Consider the following 18,563-nt stretch of genomic DNA (forward strand, 5'->3'; position numbering starts at 1 on the left):
CAAGACCTAAGTTATTGTTTATTTCTGTATGTCTTTCAATATGATAATTGACTACTTTCATTGTAGACTGATGGAAAATCCCTCTTTTGTATGCAGTATACTTCACTTTTTGCTCCGTAATTCTCTAATTCTAGCATCCATACCTGATCATGGGATAAGCGTCTTTATCTGACATTAGTTGTGTTGTGGATAATCTTAGTCTTAATGAGTAATTTGCAGTAACTTTCAAATGACATCGGTATTCTGCCTTTGTATATAAGTTCTCAGCTGTTCAAGGTACACTCTCTCTGACCTCTTGAGCCGCTAATGTACACTTGAGTAGGCTGAATGTTCCTTGGGTAGGCTGAAGATTGATATATCCCAGGCCTTGACAGCTGTAGTGTTTTTCTGTGCCAACTTCAGACTGTCTAAGCAGCCCTTTTTCAGAAGAAATTGTTTGGCTCCCAAGACCATTCAGGGAACAGCCTTACCAAGTCCATTAATTGTGCCAAGAGCTTAAAAAGACTATTTAAACTTCTTTCTATCTTAAAACTGTAATAATTTTTGGCTGATGCTCATATTCTGTTATACAAAATACAAAACTACTTGAAGATTTAGATGAAACAATTTTACCGCTGAAAATGTTTGACGTATTAAAGTGAAGTAAGTCATGTTTAGTGGTAACTTATTAATAGCATTACATTCTCCTAATGTTTAATTGTGATAACGAGAAATTTTATATGCCTCCATGTTAAATTTCTTTCTAGTCATTAAGGTTCATAGATTTTAACTGCAGATGGTGTTTTATTTTGTTACTGGTAAAATGTATTTGAAGGCACACACAGTTAAATATTTTGTTCTTGCTCTTTTGGCAGAAAGGCCAGTTAAGGAGAAAATTGCTGTCTTTTGTGTGCATTTACAGGAATACAAATATACAGGAAAAGACATTTGTTCATTTAGGTCAGAATAGTTGATGGTATATTTACCACATTACACTTTTACTTTTAAATACCAATTCTACCAATTCTTGCCATCAAAAATAACATTTATTAATATGGTGTTGTTCTGCAGTTGTGGAAACTTGTGTGATTTTATCTTATTCCCAGACAGACCACCTGGAAAGGGCTTTTTTTTTTTTTTTTTTGGAATTGGACACTACTTGTGTTCTGTTCAGCTATTTCTTTGAAGTTTACTTTGTGTACACTATTCAGATTCAATAAACCTTTACTGTGAGCTTTTTTTTTCCTTTTTTTTCTATTTAAGTTAGGGTGGCGTTTTCATTCCTGCTTCATTTACTGTTTTTTCAGCACAGATAAAAATGTGGCAGAATTTAGAAGTGGCAATTTCACCTACATGAGTAAAACTTGGAGTCCATCTACAACTATTTCACAGACTACTTTCAGAGCTGTCCAAGGATTTGAGCCTAATCTGAACTGCTTATGTAATCAAAAAAAGATCAATCATACGAGCATGTCTGTGTTCATCTCTTTGAAACTTCATTATTTTGAATGCTATCAAAAGGCCAGTATTTGTTCGTGTTGCGGCAAAGTTTAGGTAGGAACTAGGTTGCCAGAGACTGAGTGTATGTTGGATGTACAGCAGAAATCAGAGGAAGGTTGTGAGGAATTCCCTCTCCTGGTATTGTACATATATACTTCTTACATATTCGTTAGAAACAGTTCAGTTATACATACTGTAGTTCTCGCTTTGTGTGTGTAATGGGGAATGATGTGTTTAGAAGGATGTGACTGAAAGTTACACGTTGGTCGTGTCATCGTGTGAGGCACTGTGCAGCTCCCCAGCCTGAGGTCTGGAGTTTGTAGGAACCTCCGGAACAGCACAAAGGGCAGTATCCCCTGCTTGTGTTGGGTCTCATGGTACTGGATAACGCTTCTTGGAGTCTTGCAGAAGGCTGAGTCTCTCAGCTCTTCTAATAAATAAATGAACAGAAAACCCAACAGCTACTTCTGTGCTGTTGTATGCAGGACAGTAAAGGCAAAAGCTAAGGAAGACTGGTGGTAAGTAAATCCAGTTTCTTAAAAGAGCAGACAAAACTAGACTGAACAAAAAGCCTATGAGCTGTTAAATTAGCATCAGTAATTTTGATTGTTTGACTCAAGGTTTTTGAACATTTGTGGTGGAATACTGTTTGTACTTCTCTGTGCTGTAATGATGTCATGACCCTCAGGCTAATTTGTTAGTCATTTTAAGTAGTTCAGTGCAAAAGTACACACTAAATCATACATGAAAGATATAAAAAAAAGTTCAAGTTCTTTTATGAGTTTAGCCCTGCTCTTCATATTGCTGATTAACTGAGATTTGAATTAAAATTATTTTGAAATTATAGTTAGTTTATTAGATATAGTAGTTTATTCCTATGTTGTGGTTCAAAAATTTCTTTATAGTTGAACTGATGCCATTTAGAGTGTAAGAACTGCTGACTTACTTAGTGTCCTCCTAAATAATTTAAAAGAAATCACGTTTCCATTGCTGTTATTTAGTGAGTTTTTGTTTGGCTTTGTGTGCTTTCTTTGATGGGCCCCTGAAAGAAGTACAAAACGTGTTTAGACATTCAAAATGCACAGAATCCACGTTCTTTATAGATCCTAATGCTTTTTGGAAGCCTGCAGCAATTTTTCCAAACCTGAGAAACGTTTTTATTTTTCATTCTGTTTCTGCCTGTGAAGAAACGATAGGTCATGCAGAATCTGCAATCTACACACACTGTGACTTTTCAGATGACATAAGGCATTTCCAAGACCTGCTCATTCTGGATCTTTTGGGTAAACAGGAAAAAAGTGTAGACTTCATAGACTTTAGACTAGGTAAATAGAAATACTGGATCATAAGTAGCATAAGGTTATAGCCCTCACTGAGAGGGTGTGTTGTTTGTTTTCAAAAAAGAGGTGGAGAACCGTATTTGTGGCCTGATTTGAGTAACCTAATTAGTATGGTACCATTTATATGACACAGGCCTAGTTTGGGTGTTATCTTTCTGCAAAAAGCAAATGCGGTCATCTACTGTAATACAGCATAATCCTGTTAGTTATCTGTTTGCTTGCATGCAACAGAGTCACCGGACAGTCATTATAATGCTAACCTGATTTGTTAGAGTACAGTGATGTCTCTTTCAACGGCTTTAAAAGAATAATTTGTGCCCCAGTTCTCTCTACATGAAGTTTTTGTTACCTGTGTGGCTTTGCAATTACCAGAACTGAAGTCTCCCCATCAACACTTTAAAAGTTGTGTACATCTTACAGTGGTAGTTTCATAAAACCAGAGAAATTTAACGTAAGACAAACTCTTTTTTTCTTTATGCTGTAGCCCAGTTTGTGTGTAAGCTGGTAATAACTTGAAATTGTGGGATCTTTATGACCAGAGTCTTTCTTTTATTTACTTACTAACACAATCAGAAGCCTAGTCTGATTTGTAGTTAGTGTTAGTAATGCATTCTTAAAATAGGTAGGTGAATTTTTCTGGGTTTATAGCAATATGTTATTAAAGCATCAAATTTTCATAAAGTTTTCTTTCCTGTGCAGTTGAAGAAGTTGGTGGTATTTAAAGATTTCAATGCATGTAAACTAGGAATGACAGTATTCAAAAGAATAAGATATTTCTGAAAAAAAAAGTCAACAAAAAGTCAACTTGCTGCTCTCAGGACCCTAAACTGCATCATTTCAAGGTCACTGGAGCCAAGGCTGCCCTTGAGTTTCACATTCTCCACCAGTCCCTCCTTGGTGGAGAGAACAAGGTCCAGCACAGCACCTCTCTGTGTTGGTTCCTCTATCACTTGGAGAAGGAAGTGGTCACCAATGCATTCCAAGAACCTACTGAGTTGCCTGTGCCCTGCTGTGCTGTCCCTCCAACAGATACCGGAGTGGTTGAAGTCTCCCATGAGGACCAGGGCTGGTGAACATGAGGCTGCTTCTGTCTGTGGAGGGCCTCAGCTGCTTGGTCTTCCTGATCAGGTGGCCTGTAGCAGACCCCCACTATAATGTCACCTGTCCCTGCCCTCCCTTTAATCCTGATCCACAGGCTCTCTCAGCTCCTCTCCCATCCCATCCCATCCCATCCCATCCCCAGGCAGAGCTCTACATCCTCCAGCTGCTCCTCATCTCCCCTGCCTGTCCTTCCTAAGGAGCCTGTATCCCTCCATTCCAACACTCCAGTCATGGGAGCCATCCCACCACATCTCTGTAATGCTAATAAGATCGTAGCCCTGCAGGCGTGCATACGTCTCTAACTCTTCTTGTTTATCCCCCATGCTACGGGTGTTAGCATAGAGACACTTGACATTTGAGTTGTGCCCCCAATGAAGCTGACTCCTTTGTGCAGCCCTTCAGGTGCTCTCCTGCTGACCCGTGACCCTTCTCCAGGCTCTGGGCACCTATCACTGACACTGGTGTCCAACTGGGAGAAGTGGGATGGATTGAAGTTCTCGTCCCCCCACAACTCTAGTTTAAAGCGCTCCTCATCAGCTTGGCAAGCCAATGACTGAAGATGCTCTTCCCCTCCTCTGACAAATGGACCCCATCAGCCCAGGTTCTCAAAGCGAGTCCCACGGTCTAAGTAGACAAACCCCTATCTGCACCAGCCCTGCAACCATCTGTTGATTTGCCAGATTCGACTGGCCCTTTTAATCCCCTTCCCTTTGACCGGGATGAAAAAAACTACCTGTTCCCAGGAGTCGTTTACTGCTGCTCCCAGGAGGATATCTATTTTTATATCCATAAAAAATGAGAGGCTGGATAAAGAGGAAATTAAGTGGGAAACCCATAAAGAAGCCAAATGGTGGAGATGAAGATAGGAACTTAGGTCTTCTATTTCAGATCTTAGTCAGGGTTAAGACAAACTTGTTCAAAGGGGAAATACCGTGTTGGTTATCTAGCTGATATTAGTGAGCTTCTGGTTAACAAATATAATCTGTGATATCTGAAGATATTGTTAGGTTCTGGAAGCTTTGAAGAAAAAGGAAGCAGAGAGATTGATAGCCACAATAGTGGTGATCTTCCTTTTAGGTCATATATTGTCCTCATGCACATTCTCTTTAAGATTCAAAAAATAGTAAAAGTAGCCTAAGCTGCACCTTTCAGATTTTCACCTGTTTCCCTGTGATTTTTACCTAGCTGGAAATTTGATTGTTTTACTATATTAATTTCGAATTTAACATTAGGCTGTGTTTAGTAGACTTGTTCTTAGCATATGTACATAAATCATGGACTAGACTATGCTTTCATATTTTTTCTCAGCAAAATTTTCTTCAATGTTCTGCTGATCTGTTGTAATATTTTTATATAATTAACACATTATGATTTTAGTTTGTAACATAACTACACGAATATCACTGCTTCCAGTAATACTGCTATGTTGGAATAAAAATACACCAGTGCAAAATAACATCTTCTGTGTAGTAGAAAATACAAATATGGAAAACCTTTTAGCTGAGATTTAACTTTCACAAACTTTCTGAAGCGTATTTAAAACAAAACACAACAGCAAAATTGTTTTCTTGTACTCATTTGAGATTTTTTTTTTCAGAAGCTTTTAAATGATACAAGTTAGCTGAGTGTATGTGAGACAGATACACGATCTGTTTTCAAATAAAATCTTAGAGCTGCATGTGGTAAAACTTAATGTTGAAGCAAGTATTCCAAGCTCGATTTTTATTAGTAGAAATTGTTCTACTATTAGAAGTAGTAGGAACTGATGCAGCAAAATGCAGCCTTCTTTGAATGATGTTGATTTTTGCTGCCTTATTTGCATGCTCTTGCATGGTTGATTGTAGATCTTGGTCTTCCTTCAAAAATTCTGTGTGGTTAAATTTTTGTTTATTCAAGAGAACTCTTTACTATGTTGTTAATTCATGAGAAAGTGAATACCTTGTAGTTAATTCTCACTAAAATAGAGTTTTGTTTTTTTTATAATAATTGTGTTCTGAATATTCACGGGATATCTTTTTTGTCTATAAAAGCTTTAGCATAACACTTAAAATATTGTCTTTTTTTTTTCCTGTTTTTAAGGCTGATAAAGAATTTGTGTGGTCTCTGTGGAAACGTCTTCAACTGTCAAATCCAGATTTAACACAAGCTGTCAGCTTGGTTGTGGAAAGGTGAGTTTGAAGATTTAGCATGATAATTTAAAAAACAAATAAAAGTGCTGATACCACACTTTTCATGTTTTTAATTGGGAAAAATGCAGGATTCTAAAAATGTGTTACAAAAATTCCATTGTTAAGTTTTGTCAAGACTTCATAGAGTATTTTGCTGGTTTCCTTTTTTGGTTTAAGTTGAAATATATTTTCAAGTCTGTTTTTACTGTTTTACTGTGCTGCAATTGAATTCAATTCTTATTTTATAAATGTAGTGCATGTCTGGATTTTCTGTTGAAATAGCAAAAGGAGGTAAATGACATTTTCTGGTGTCATATGTAGTTAGATAACAGTTAAGTGCGCACATTTTGTTTATCTGCTTTCTTACAGAAGTGAAAAGCTAAGGCATGGTAAAAGAAGAGATGACCATGCAATTTAAATAATACTCCTCGGAGGATACTAATGATGAGGATTTCCTCATATTACCTACCTACTAGCATCTGACTGCTATAAATGTTAATTAATCATCACAGTGTATGATTGATTGTTTTAGAATGCTAATATTTACAAATTCATAATTTTTGTAGGCCAAAGATAAGAAAAATGTGAACAAGTTGGTAATGTGACTATCAAAATTCAATCACTTGATTCTCTTATGGTCAAAAGATTTGTCTGTTCTGTGTCTCAGGGTGCCACAAGATTCCTTTTATAAAATTATACAATTTTTTTTAAACTTCTTTACAATAAATCAATATGTTCTTTAGCAGGGAGTGCGTTTACTATAGTGTTGTCTCATCTTCTGTTCATCCTCTGCATTGCAAAAATAATGGAAATTTTGTCTAAAACGTAGTATGATCAGTGCTAATTTTAATAAATATTAGCTAATTAGATCTAATAGTTGTTGATATCCAGAGGAAGAAATTGATGGTTCAAGCACATGTGGCTTATGTTAAAACAGCTTGTACCTGAGAATTCAGATGCCATGATCAGAAATGAATCAAGACTGGCTTGGGTTGGAAGGGACCTTAAAACTCATACAGTTCCAACCCCCCTGCCATAGACAGGGTCACCTCCCACTAGATCAGGTTGCTCAGGGCCTCATCCAACCTGGTCTTGAACACCTCCAGGGATGGGGCATCCACAGCCTGTCTGGGCAACCTGTTCCAGTGCCTCACCACCCTCTGAGTGAAGAATTTCCTCCTAACCTCTAATCTAAATCTCCCCTCTTTTGGTTTGAAACCATTCCCCCTTCTCCTGTCATTACCTACCCAAGTAAAGAGTCCTTCTCCATCTTTTTTATAAGACCACTGTAATTATTGAAAGGTCGCAGCGAGGTCTCCCTGGAGCCTTCTTTTCTCCAGGCTGAACACCCCCAGCTCTTACAGCCTTTCCTCACAGGAGAGGTGCTCCAGCCCTCTCATCAACTTCGTGGCCCTCCTCTGGACCTGCTCAAACAGCCCCACATCCTTCTTGTGCTGGGGGTCCCAGACCTAGAGGCAGCACTCCAAGTGGGGCCTCACAAGGGTAGAGCAGAGGGGGACAATCCCCTCCCTCCCCTGCTGGCCACCCCTCTGCTGATGCAGCCCAGGATGCAGTTGGCCTTCTGGGCTGCAAGCGTGCTCTGCTGGCTCAGGTCTAATTTTTCATCCACCAGAGCCCCCAAGTCCTTCTCTTCAGGGCTGCTCTCAGTGAGTTCTTCTCCCAGGCTGTGCTCATGTCTGGGACTGCCTTAACCCAGGTGCAGCACCTTGCACTTGGACTTGTTGAACCTCCTGAGATTCACATGAGCCCACTTCTCCAGCCTGTCCAGGTGTGTGTATATGTGTGTGTGTGTATATATATTTTGTATGCCCTCTCTTTCAGAAGAACATACTAATGCTTTAGAACACCTCTTGTGAACTCAAGGCTATGTATCTGTATCGTATCTTTCTCCTGTTTCTCAAAGTTATCGAATTAAGAGGGAAGAAATTGCTTTCCCAGCATCTTTTTAGGTGTTATTTTTACCCCAGAGAATCTTGGAATAGGTTTGTATAGAACCTATTCAGTATATAGGAGTTTTATTAATCATGACTTGAACTTTGGGGTTGCTTTGATTTGACAGGTGGAGCAGTAGTGTGTATTTTTCTCTTTAATTGATGTAGCTTCATCTCTTTTGCCTGAGAAAGGTTTAATTACCTCTTTGGAAATAATTTCTAGCCCACTTTTCCTGTGAATCTTCTGCACAACCAAATTACAGCCCTGTATATTCTCCAACTTCTCTAGCTGTAGCTTTCCGTAATCTTTTCCGAAGTAGTGTCTGTTACATGACTTTACCTTTTTACACTCCTTTCAGAAAAGTTTTGGTCTCATTTGCCACTTTATAGCAGTAAATACAATTATTGATATAACAACAGTGTCAGTTTATCTCAATTCAGACATGTTGATCAGATATTCATATAATTTGCAACCTAGCACTGCTGCTGGCCAGAAAATTGTAGGATGGGTAACTTTTTGGCTTTATTAATCTAGCAAAGATACTTGAATTTAAAGGGGAGAGAGGTGGGATTATTCTATGTAGTAGTGTGTTGTATCTGATTAAAAAAAAGAATAAAGCTGAACTCTTCTTAGAGACTTCTCTCCTTTCTGAGCTGTAATAGGAACATTGACCCTGTTGATAACATTTTCCAAGGTGATAACGTTCTCCATCTTTGCTTGAAATACTAAGTGATTTTTGAATAGATACAAACAGAATGAAATGGATGAATGAACTTTTGTTGCCTCTGCTTGGGACATTGTGACATGGGTACCTCAAAGGTTTGCATGGCTTCATTTTCAATGTGTTCTATGTACTAAAAATTCCATCACCAATAAGCTTTCAGTGCCCACCTTCATTACAGACTGTCTGAGATCAGAAGCCAGCTACCTATTGGAACAAAACAGTATCTAAGAAGGTGTAGTCTTTCTGTACCCTAGATCTTGTATATAATGAACCAGTCAATATTGCCCAATAAAAAAACAGCCAGATTTTCTTCAGGAGATTACAATATCAGAAATAAAAAGATGGAAGTGTGAAAGGACAAAACGTTCCCTTACAGCCTTGTATGCCACAGGTGCATAAAAAGAAGACAAAAGAATAGAATGGGCAATACTGGCTACACAGTCAGGTAATATATATTTGTAGCATTAATTTATATTTGTAGCATTAAAGTATTCGTTATAGTATCTTTTTCTCAAATAAAACAGAAAAAAAGAAAAGGCATAATTTGGAGGACATAGAAGGGAATTAACAGTAGGTTTCTATTATTTGTCTGCTATTTTGAAGTGCTTTCATGGTCCCAAAATAGAAGTTCACCTGCCCTAAAATTGTAAAAATGTAACTGGTGCCTTTTTATGGCTGTGCTGTTGATTCCTATAATACACCAATGATATTTTACTTTTCAGCAGTCTTTGCAGTTCTTGCTGCATAACTGTAACTACATTCCCATTTTAATATTCAGATATAAACAAAAAATTATCTTTACTGTGCAAATGAGAAATGCCTTTGGGATATGTAAAAGCCTCAAGGTATTTTCAAACAAGCCATTGTAAAAGTACATCTCATGTTAGTATACTTTCCAGCTACTTTAAATACTATTGATCTCTAGTATTATGTAAAGAGCATGCTATTTCTAGTTCACTGCCTTTTGAAACATTTTTTTTTGGATGATGAATTAAAAAAAAAAGGTGCTAGAATGTACCTTTTACAGGTAAATTCACATGTAAACTCAAAGAGAGTCAAGGTTCCGATCATAGTATCAAAGGTTCTGAAACCTTTTGGAAACTTTCAGAGCTCTCCTTAGGACTTTTATAGTATATGAAATCTTGGAAGGTCAGCAGATTCTGATTTTCCTTTAGGGGCTTCTAGATGACTCCTTTCCTTTCTTCTGAAAAGGAGGATGTAACAGGGTCCATTACTTATCAAACTGTGGCAGTGATACAAGACCTGGTGGAGATATAAATGGAAATTGTATTATGCTAGGTGATATCCTTCTTAATAGGTATATGTGGGAAACTTTCCTTAAATACGTTTTTCCCCACCTAAATTCCGAGTGTGCTGTCGTGCAAGACTTAGCAAAGAGTGAGAATTAATTTATCATTTAGGGCCGCTCTGAGAAACAGTCCCAACCTAACAGTAGTGCCAGTAGTTGAGAGAGTTTTGTTGCTCTTGCTGGGGAGTTACTTCTTTCTAAAGGTGTACAGATAGAAGAAAACAGGGCTAAAGAGCAAGTCATCAGATAAACAAAAAACTGGGGGGAAGATTGTCATACGAAGTTAAGCTACATTTTGCTGCATCTTGTGGATACCATATTGTTGAAAAAATACAAGGTTGATATAGATTCCTCACTGATTGAAGATGTGCAGGTGCACATCCATTCCTTTTATGGAAAAGGATAAGTGAATGCTTTGTATGTATGAGCAATATAGATTAATTGAAAAATAATTAAAAAAAATGTAACTTGCTTTTTTTTGAAGGGATGATAAATAGCTTGCAGAAGTTTACTTAAACCACTTATCATTTTACTCTTGTGCAAATTAGTGGGAAACAGTATGACAGAACTAGGAAGCAAACAAGATCTAATACATTTTTAAAGGTGATTAACAATTTGTCACTCTGAGTTTAAAATGAAGTGGACTCCCTTGTTATTATCACCCTATAAAGTGGATGGAATAATAGAGCATAAGGGTACAACCTTTCTATCTAAGGTCAAATAATTGTGATTGTCTACAGTTGATGAAAGTTTAATATCCTGTTTCATTAAAAATTCTCAGAACATTGAACATAAGTCAACATTCCATGGAGAAGAAAGTATTATGCAGCTTGCATGTGTGCATATCTGCATATCGGAGCACAAAATATTGACATGATAATTGCAGTCAAGCCTGATTGAACAGTGGCCTCTGGGAATTCAGCTGGTGTTGTACCAACTGGATGGCTGCTCAGGACACAGTTTGAAATGCAAGGTGCAAGTTAGCACTTTATTCAGCACAGGCAGGCATCATTTAAAAATCCTTGGGGGAAACCCTGGTGATGTGCAGATGTTAAAGCAGTCTGTTCTGAAGTGCTGATATTTTAAACACTGTAAGAGAGTTGTGTATTTTAGATGAAAAATGTTTGCAAAATTATTAGGGAAAAATGTCACTTTATTTTCTTTACTACCCTAGTGTAAAAATACGTTTAGTATTTTATGTGCATTGCTTAAAATAAGAAACAGGAATAAATCATCTAGCAAATTAAGTTAGAAATGGAAGAAAAATTATATTTCTACAATGATGCTTTTCCATTTTGTTATACATGCTAGATCTGGTAATATATACAGTCCTATAAATAATCTACTAAGGAAACAATTTCATTTTACAATTTTTTCTGTAATCAGACCTTACGTTATTTCTGTTAAGAAACAAGGATAGACTTACTCAATTTTGATACAGAAAATATCTGCTGTCTCAGAGGAGTGCAATATGTATGCCATCAGTTTAAGTATTTTTTTTACTCCGTGCAGTCTAAATCTTTTAAAAGCACAATTTGTAATTATTAAAAGGAAAAGGAAAAAAATGAACTAATAATTATGTGCCATATAAAATGCATTATGACGTATAAGGATCTTCTAGGATCGGAGGGGAGGATAAACTGTGCTGGTAAATGAAGACTGTTTATTTCTGTTTTTTTTAATCACAATAGGTGCACAGAAACAGGTCTCTAGTTGAAAGATAAAGGCATATCCTCTGTTTCTTCTAAACACTAACTGTACAACCACAGGGATTAATGTAAATTACAATATTGGTGTCATATTTATAGTAACATTGACTGTGTAATGTACAACTTCACTTTGCACATGGGCTGTTCATTGTCTATTTAGTAACAACACTGAATGTATGCACTTGTGTAAGTATATATGCAAAGCAGTTGGAAGTGTGAAGACCAGGAGAGATGACAGTTACATTAAATGGTGCATCGCAGCAGTTGACTATAACTTTTAAAAAAAAAATAGGCATACGTTTAGAAGTGTATTTTTTATTATATAGGTAAAATACGTATACTATTAAAATGTTTGATGATCTGTTACCACACAGGTCCAAGTTTGCAGAGTACTCTTAACTTTCTTAGGTATTTAAGGCCAAATCTGTAGAACCTGCTCTGTTGTTTTTTTTTAATCTTGCTATTTGTAAAACTGAAAGGAGGTATTCCATGAAACCTGTGAACAGGAAAATTGATTTTTTTTATTAGTTAAAATTATTTTCATTAAAACTATGTAAAGATGGCATAATTGCATGTAACTCTAAATTATTTTTTATTGAAAATGGTTAATTGCTTGACTGATTAAGACCTGTGGTAGGATACAAGATGATTCTCTTCCCAGAATGCTTTCGTTGAAGATTCTAGGAAGCATACTGTCTTACATACTTCCCCAAATGTTTTTGTTTTGAAAATCTTGTGTGTTTTTTTTTTGGTAATGGTTATTCTGTTTTCACACCTCATTGTGAACACCTAAATGTTTCCTTATAGTCTAATGTTTCATTTTTGACAAGTCATTAAAAATGGGCCAAACCTCAAAATATTATCCTGTCCTGTTGTGTAATGTGTAGCACAACACAGGAAAATACCATATCAGGAAAAAACTTGAGCTTAAGAATATTTTTTCAGTTTCTTCATTTTTGTGGAAAGCTAAATCTATATAATCTCTGTAACTAAATACAGCTGTGTTAAACATTTGAAATAGGTAGTACTCATGGGAGAACTGATTGGAGCTTAAAACTTGTACAAATTGACAGCCTCTCTTCACTCCATTTTTCATCCTAAAGAAGTCTGCAAATATTCTTAGCTCACATCATTATTGCTCATCAGTGGTTCTAATTAGCTAAACAGGAGTTTGTCTCAGTCATTGATCATCATCAGCTTCTTGACAGTGCCTGAATTTTTTCCCATATTCCAGTGGACCTTTTTTAATATGTTGGAAATACATAACGACTCAATTAATAAAGTCAGTTGAAGATTTTTCTACGTGTTTCTTAAAAGGAGGAGGAGATGACTGCAGTTCTTAGCTAATCTCGTTTTAAGGCACAACAGCAGATCCAAATATGATATGTAACTTTCAGTAAGATTACCTTGAATGTCTGTGGGGAACTGTCCTGTAATGAGTATTGGAAGTCATCCTATGCCAGCAGGAGGAGCTGCTGATAAAGTTCCATATGAGATTTCAATTTATGCTTTAGTCTTCTGCGTGTGCTTGCATTCTTAAAATTAGGGAATTAGTGGTTTTTTTTTTTTTTTTTTCTTTCTAGAGCTGTGTGTGGTAACTAATGAAGTTATTTTGGGGGACATTATACAACCTGCATAATCTTGAGAATCTGGAAAAAAACAACCCACCCCTCATAGCCAAAAAAATCCTTGAATTTATATTAGATTTTTCCCATTTACCCCAGAGAGCTGTGTTGCCATTCAGAGGGACCTCGACAGGCTGGAGGGATGTGCCAAGAGGAACCTCATGTAGTTCAACAAGGGCAAGTACAGGGTCCTGCACCTAGTGAGGAATAACCCCTAACACCACCACAGGCTGGGGGCTGACCTGCTGGAGAGCATCTCTGCAGAGAGAGACCTGGGAGTCCTGGTGGACAGCAGGCTGACCATGAGCCAGCAATGTGCCCTTGTGGCCAAGAATGCCAATGGGATCTTGGGGTGCGTTCAGAAGGACATTGCCAGCAGGCTAAGGGAGGTGGTTGTCCCCCTGGGTGGGGCTCAGCCCTGGTGAGGCCACACTTGGAGTATTGTGTCCAGTTCTGGGCTCCCCAGTGCAAGAGGGACATGGAGCTACTGTGGTGAGTCCAGAGGAGGGCTACGAAGATGATATAGGACTGAAGCACCTGTTGTACGAGGACAGGCCAAGAGAGCTGCCTGTTTAGCCTGGAAAAGAGAAGACTGAGGGAAGACCTCATTAATGTGTATAAATATCTGAGGGGAGGGTGTCAAGAGGGTGGAGCTGGTCTCTTTTCAGTTGTGCCCAGAGACAGGACAAGAGGCAATGGGCACAAATTGAAGCACAGGATGTTCTGGCTGAATATGAGGGGGCACTTCTTTACTGTGAGGGGGACAGAGCACTGGAACAGGTTGCCCAGAGAGGTTGTGGAGTCTCTTTCTCTGGAGATATTCAAAACCCGCCTGGATGCCATCCTGTGCAATGTGCTCTGGGTGATCCTGCTCGGCTTTGGGGTTGGACTAGATGATCTTCACAGGTCCCTTCCAACCTCGGCCATTCTGTGACTTATGATGATGATCATGATAGATCTGTATTTTCAAACTTTGTTCCTTCACAGATTTTTTCAAAGTCTTCGGTTGAGGATCATATATGTAGATAAAATACAGAATTTAATTACAAATGTCCTTTGGACAACTGGCTCTTCTGTGCATGTGTTTACATATGCAGGCGTCTTTTTTTGCTTAAGTGATTAGTTTTTGATTAAGTGATAAAGGTCTGCTTTTTTTTCTCTCCAGTCTCACACTTTATTCTTAAAACCTATTTGGTGCAGCCTTGTCTTAAGTTACAGGGCTCTGTAAACGCTTGGCTACTGATAAAACACCAGAATTAGGTATGCATACTATTTTTCAGTTCTCAAGAGAAATCTGTTCACTTGCCTGGTTCTTGGTTGGTTTATTCCCTTTCTCCTCCTTCTCTCTTTAAAATTGAAAAAACACCTGTAGAATTCTTTTGAGACTTGCTTTGAGGTATCTGCCTTGATCCATCAGGTTTTCAGATCAATTAATCCGTTAGAAAACAAGTTTAATACATTTTAATGTGATGATTGCATGGCTAAGTTAAGAGGTTAGTTAATTATCCAGTATTTGTGTTTAATTAGGCTTAGTTTTAAAAAAGGTTGGGTCTCTGAGAGGAAGTGTTGGTAAGAGGAGTTGGAAAGACAATGGCAGGTTGTGGATGGTAGGTGAAGTAAGAGTGGAGAGAGCAATGGTTTAATTTAAAAATACAAAACAAAAACAGTTGAACTAAAATGGGGAGGGAAATAAATCACTCTGGGAGCAAAGCATGGATGGGACATTTCAGTCAGCAGTTGATGTCAGGATTCCTTTGAGGACAGGATGTAGCATTATTCAGTGGTTTGTGTGCTTTGTATTGTATTGTCCAACTCTGTGTTGGATGCATTACTATTCTAAGTATTTCATAGTATAGACTCACTTTTTTGTTGTTGTTGTGTTTTTTTTTTTTTTGTTTGTTTGTTTTCTATAGCTTTTAAAGTTTTGGATCAAGCAAAGCAGTTATACGTACATCTAATCTGAAAGTATTGATTTTTTTTCCTAGTTGTAATTAAGCGGTGAAGAAACTTGGAGTACCATAATATCTACAATTTAGTCAAATTAATATGATCTTCAGTGCATCACTTCATTATGGTGTATTGTCATTACAAGAGAGAGAGAACCTTCCTCCCAAAATATTTGAGTTTTGTGTACTGCAAACATTATCTTTGAAAAAGACGTCTGGTAGCTGCTAAGGGTTATTGAGCAAAGAAGCTGAATAGGAAGAAGCAATGGTAGTTTTAGACTGGAGCAGACTTTCGGCTCATTTAAGTTGCAGAATAACAGACAGTACCTATCATGAGCGGTAGACTTGTTTCAGGAACATGCAGACTTCTGTGATGAGCATTAGAGAAGTATCTACATTCTGAGTTTTTCTTACGCTTTATTATTAAAATTACTGTAAAGATAATCTTATATTAAAAAGGTTAATAAACTTTTCAGAAATATTTTTTTTGAAACTTCATAGTTTGAATTCTGGAAATTAGTGTTGTGGTTGAACCTCGGTAGGCAGCTCAGCCCCACACAGCTGCTTACTCACTCCCCTGCAACAGTATGGGGATGAGAATCAAAAGTGTAAAAGTGAGAAAATGGCACGGGTTGAGATAATGACGGTTTAATGCGTAAAACAAAAACTGTGCAGGCAAGCAAAGCACAATAAGGAGTCCATTTACTACTTCCCAGATGCTCAGCCATTTCCTGGAAAGTAGGGCTCCATCGCACAAAGTACTTGGGAAGACAAACACCATAACTCCAAATGTCCCCCATTCCTCTGTCTTTTCCCCCAGTTTTGTTACTGAGCATGACACCACACGGTGTAGGACGTCCCTTTGTTCAGCCTGGGCCATCTGTCCTGGCTGTGTCCTCTCCCAGCTCCTGGTGCACCCCCAGGCTCCTCACTGGCTGGGCAGTGTGAGAAGCAGTGAAGGCCTGAACTCTGTGTAAGCACTGCTCAGCAACAACTAAAACGATGGTATGTTATCAACACCGTTTTGGTCAAAAATCCGTATGAGCTGCTATGAAGAAAATAACTCAGTGCCGCTCAAAGTCAGTACAACTAGTTAGGTATTACTATCAGGGTGGGTCATTTTTAATTGTGTGTTGAGTACTATGAGACCTCTTTGTTCTGTTTAGTCTCTTCCGCTGCCTTTTTTGTAGCTAGATTTTTCTTCAGAAGACATCACAGTGTAACCTTTTGGAATACATGAGATAACTTCATATTTACACAGATCTCTGTAAGTGCAGTCCGCTTAGTTCAGTTTTAGTAGGTATTCAAAGAGAAACTATGGAACACCATCTGTACAATATATTTCACAGCTCACATCTTCCTAGCGACATATCATGGCAATTCCTTGATGCTTGTGATTGCCAGAGATCTGCCTCTTTGAGGTCAGGATCTGATATGCATTTTCCTGTTTAGTTTCTTCTGGAATGCTTGTTGAATATTCATGTTTTCACTTTTCTCTCCTCATTACAGCTTCTGAATTATTTTATCTACAGAAATAGATTTTGTTATGCCATACAACTACTTAATATCCTATACATTTATTTTTTCTCCTAGGTATGTGTAATTTAAATACGTATCTTTTCACGTAATTTTTCCTTAGTCTTTTTTGAATGCTACAGTGCATCAGTTCTGCTGTATTTGCAGTAGGAGATCATTTACTATCACTTATGAAGCCTTGAGATCTTGGTTTCCAAAACCCTTTCTGTAAATTCTATACCATTTTTATTTAATTCTTTATTTACTCAAGATCAGACTAGATATTTTAAGTCATAGAAATGTATTTAAAAGTATATGGTATTGAAGGGCCTACAGGGACAGTGTTCTTTAGCCCTTAAAATCACTCATGGAAGTAGAATATACAGATAATGCTGGAGAAAAAAAATTGCCCATATCTACTCCCTGTTACATAATACTTTGTTGCTTCAATAGATTAAGCTTTTTGGACACAGATGAATATTCTTATTCACTTTTGATCAGATTTACAGAGTTAGGAATGCCACCCTTCCCTTCCTTTCTGCCTCTGAAAGATTCCCATTTTGGTGGAGCAAAAGCTGCACAAATAGGATTCTTTGCTTCTAGGGGTGGCTTATGTCTAGCAATAATGGAAGTTTAACTGTATAATGAGAGCAGGGATGATCTGAATGAGTTTTTGCTTATTTGCCACCTGTGGTGGTTGGGATGCCTGAAATTGGCCATTTTTCACGATGAGAATAGTATATTTCTCGGATCATTTGTCACAGATGCATGTGACAGGTATATCTGCATCCCTACTATTAAACCATTCCTTCTGTTTTTTCCTAAAAGAGAAGCCAGTAAGCACAGTACTATTTAAAACAGTTAAGAAACGTGATCACAATGTGATGAGGTGGTTCTACAAAGTGTTAGTGACTTATCAACTGGTTTTCTGTGAAGTGTTGTGAAGATGATTATAGCCCTGTACTTATTACCACATTGGAGAGGTTCTGCTCATTCCTATTACGCAACCTTCCAATCTTCTTTATCTTGTAAAAATTATATGTTTCATCCATGTGTTTGTAGTAAATGGTAAAATCGTCATCTATGATATTCAGAAAAAAAGGTTGTTTCAGACAGAAATGCAGCGTTGTTCAGAGAAGGACTTCACAAGTCCAAACAGCTTTGTGTGTCTCTGTTGCCAAGAAGGGAAAAGCATTTTGTTCAGTCTGTAGACAAGTGTACTTTCTGCAGCTGGGGAGGAATGAGGCAGATAATTTTAGCTATTTAAAAATGTATTTTAAGACCTCTTGCTTCAGTTTCTTTTAGAACAAAGTTGTGTTAGCTGTTTACAGATGTAATTTGCTGTCACTTGCCATATGCTCCCTGATTAATTCTGCAAGGCCTGTCAGTTTCAGATAATTTAATTTTCTGTGCTTTAAAATGACATTCATTATCAGGACATGAAAAATTCAAATGATTAACTGCAAATTATGACTAATAAAGTGTCTATTTTTTTTGTTTGTTTCCAGAGAAAAGCAGAAAGCTGAAGTCAAGGACAGAAAGGTATTAGAGATTTTGCAAGCCAAAGACAGCAAAATAGAAACCCTAGAACAGGTTAGTATTATATTTAAACAGAGCAGTCAAGAAACTTTTATCATTGACATCAAATTTATATTTCTTGAGATGCAAAAATATTTTGTTTTGTCTTAAGGTGA

The 18,563-nt window shown here is 37.5% G+C and overlaps 1 protein-coding gene across 3 annotated transcripts in view; it reads left to right on the forward strand.

Moving 5' to 3' along the window:
• CNTLN (centlein) overlaps nt 1-18,563 on the forward strand; it is a 207,598-nt gene that overhangs the window by 13,662 nt on the left and 175,373 nt on the right. For all 3 annotated transcript variants that reach the window (XM_040540984.1, XM_040540985.1, XM_040540986.1), the window contains exons 2-3: nt 6,000-6,088; nt 18,378-18,462. In XM_040540984.1, the coding sequence (XP_040396918.1) occupies nt 6,000-6,088; nt 18,378-18,462 (174 nt within the window). The remainder of the gene's footprint in view (nt 1-5,999; nt 6,089-18,377; nt 18,463-18,563) is intronic.

Source organism: Cygnus olor, chromosome Z, assembly GCF_009769625.2.
Source record: "Cygnus olor isolate bCygOlo1 chromosome Z, bCygOlo1.pri.v2, whole genome shotgun sequence".
NCBI lineage: Eukaryota > Metazoa > Chordata > Aves > Anseriformes > Anatidae > Cygnus > Cygnus olor.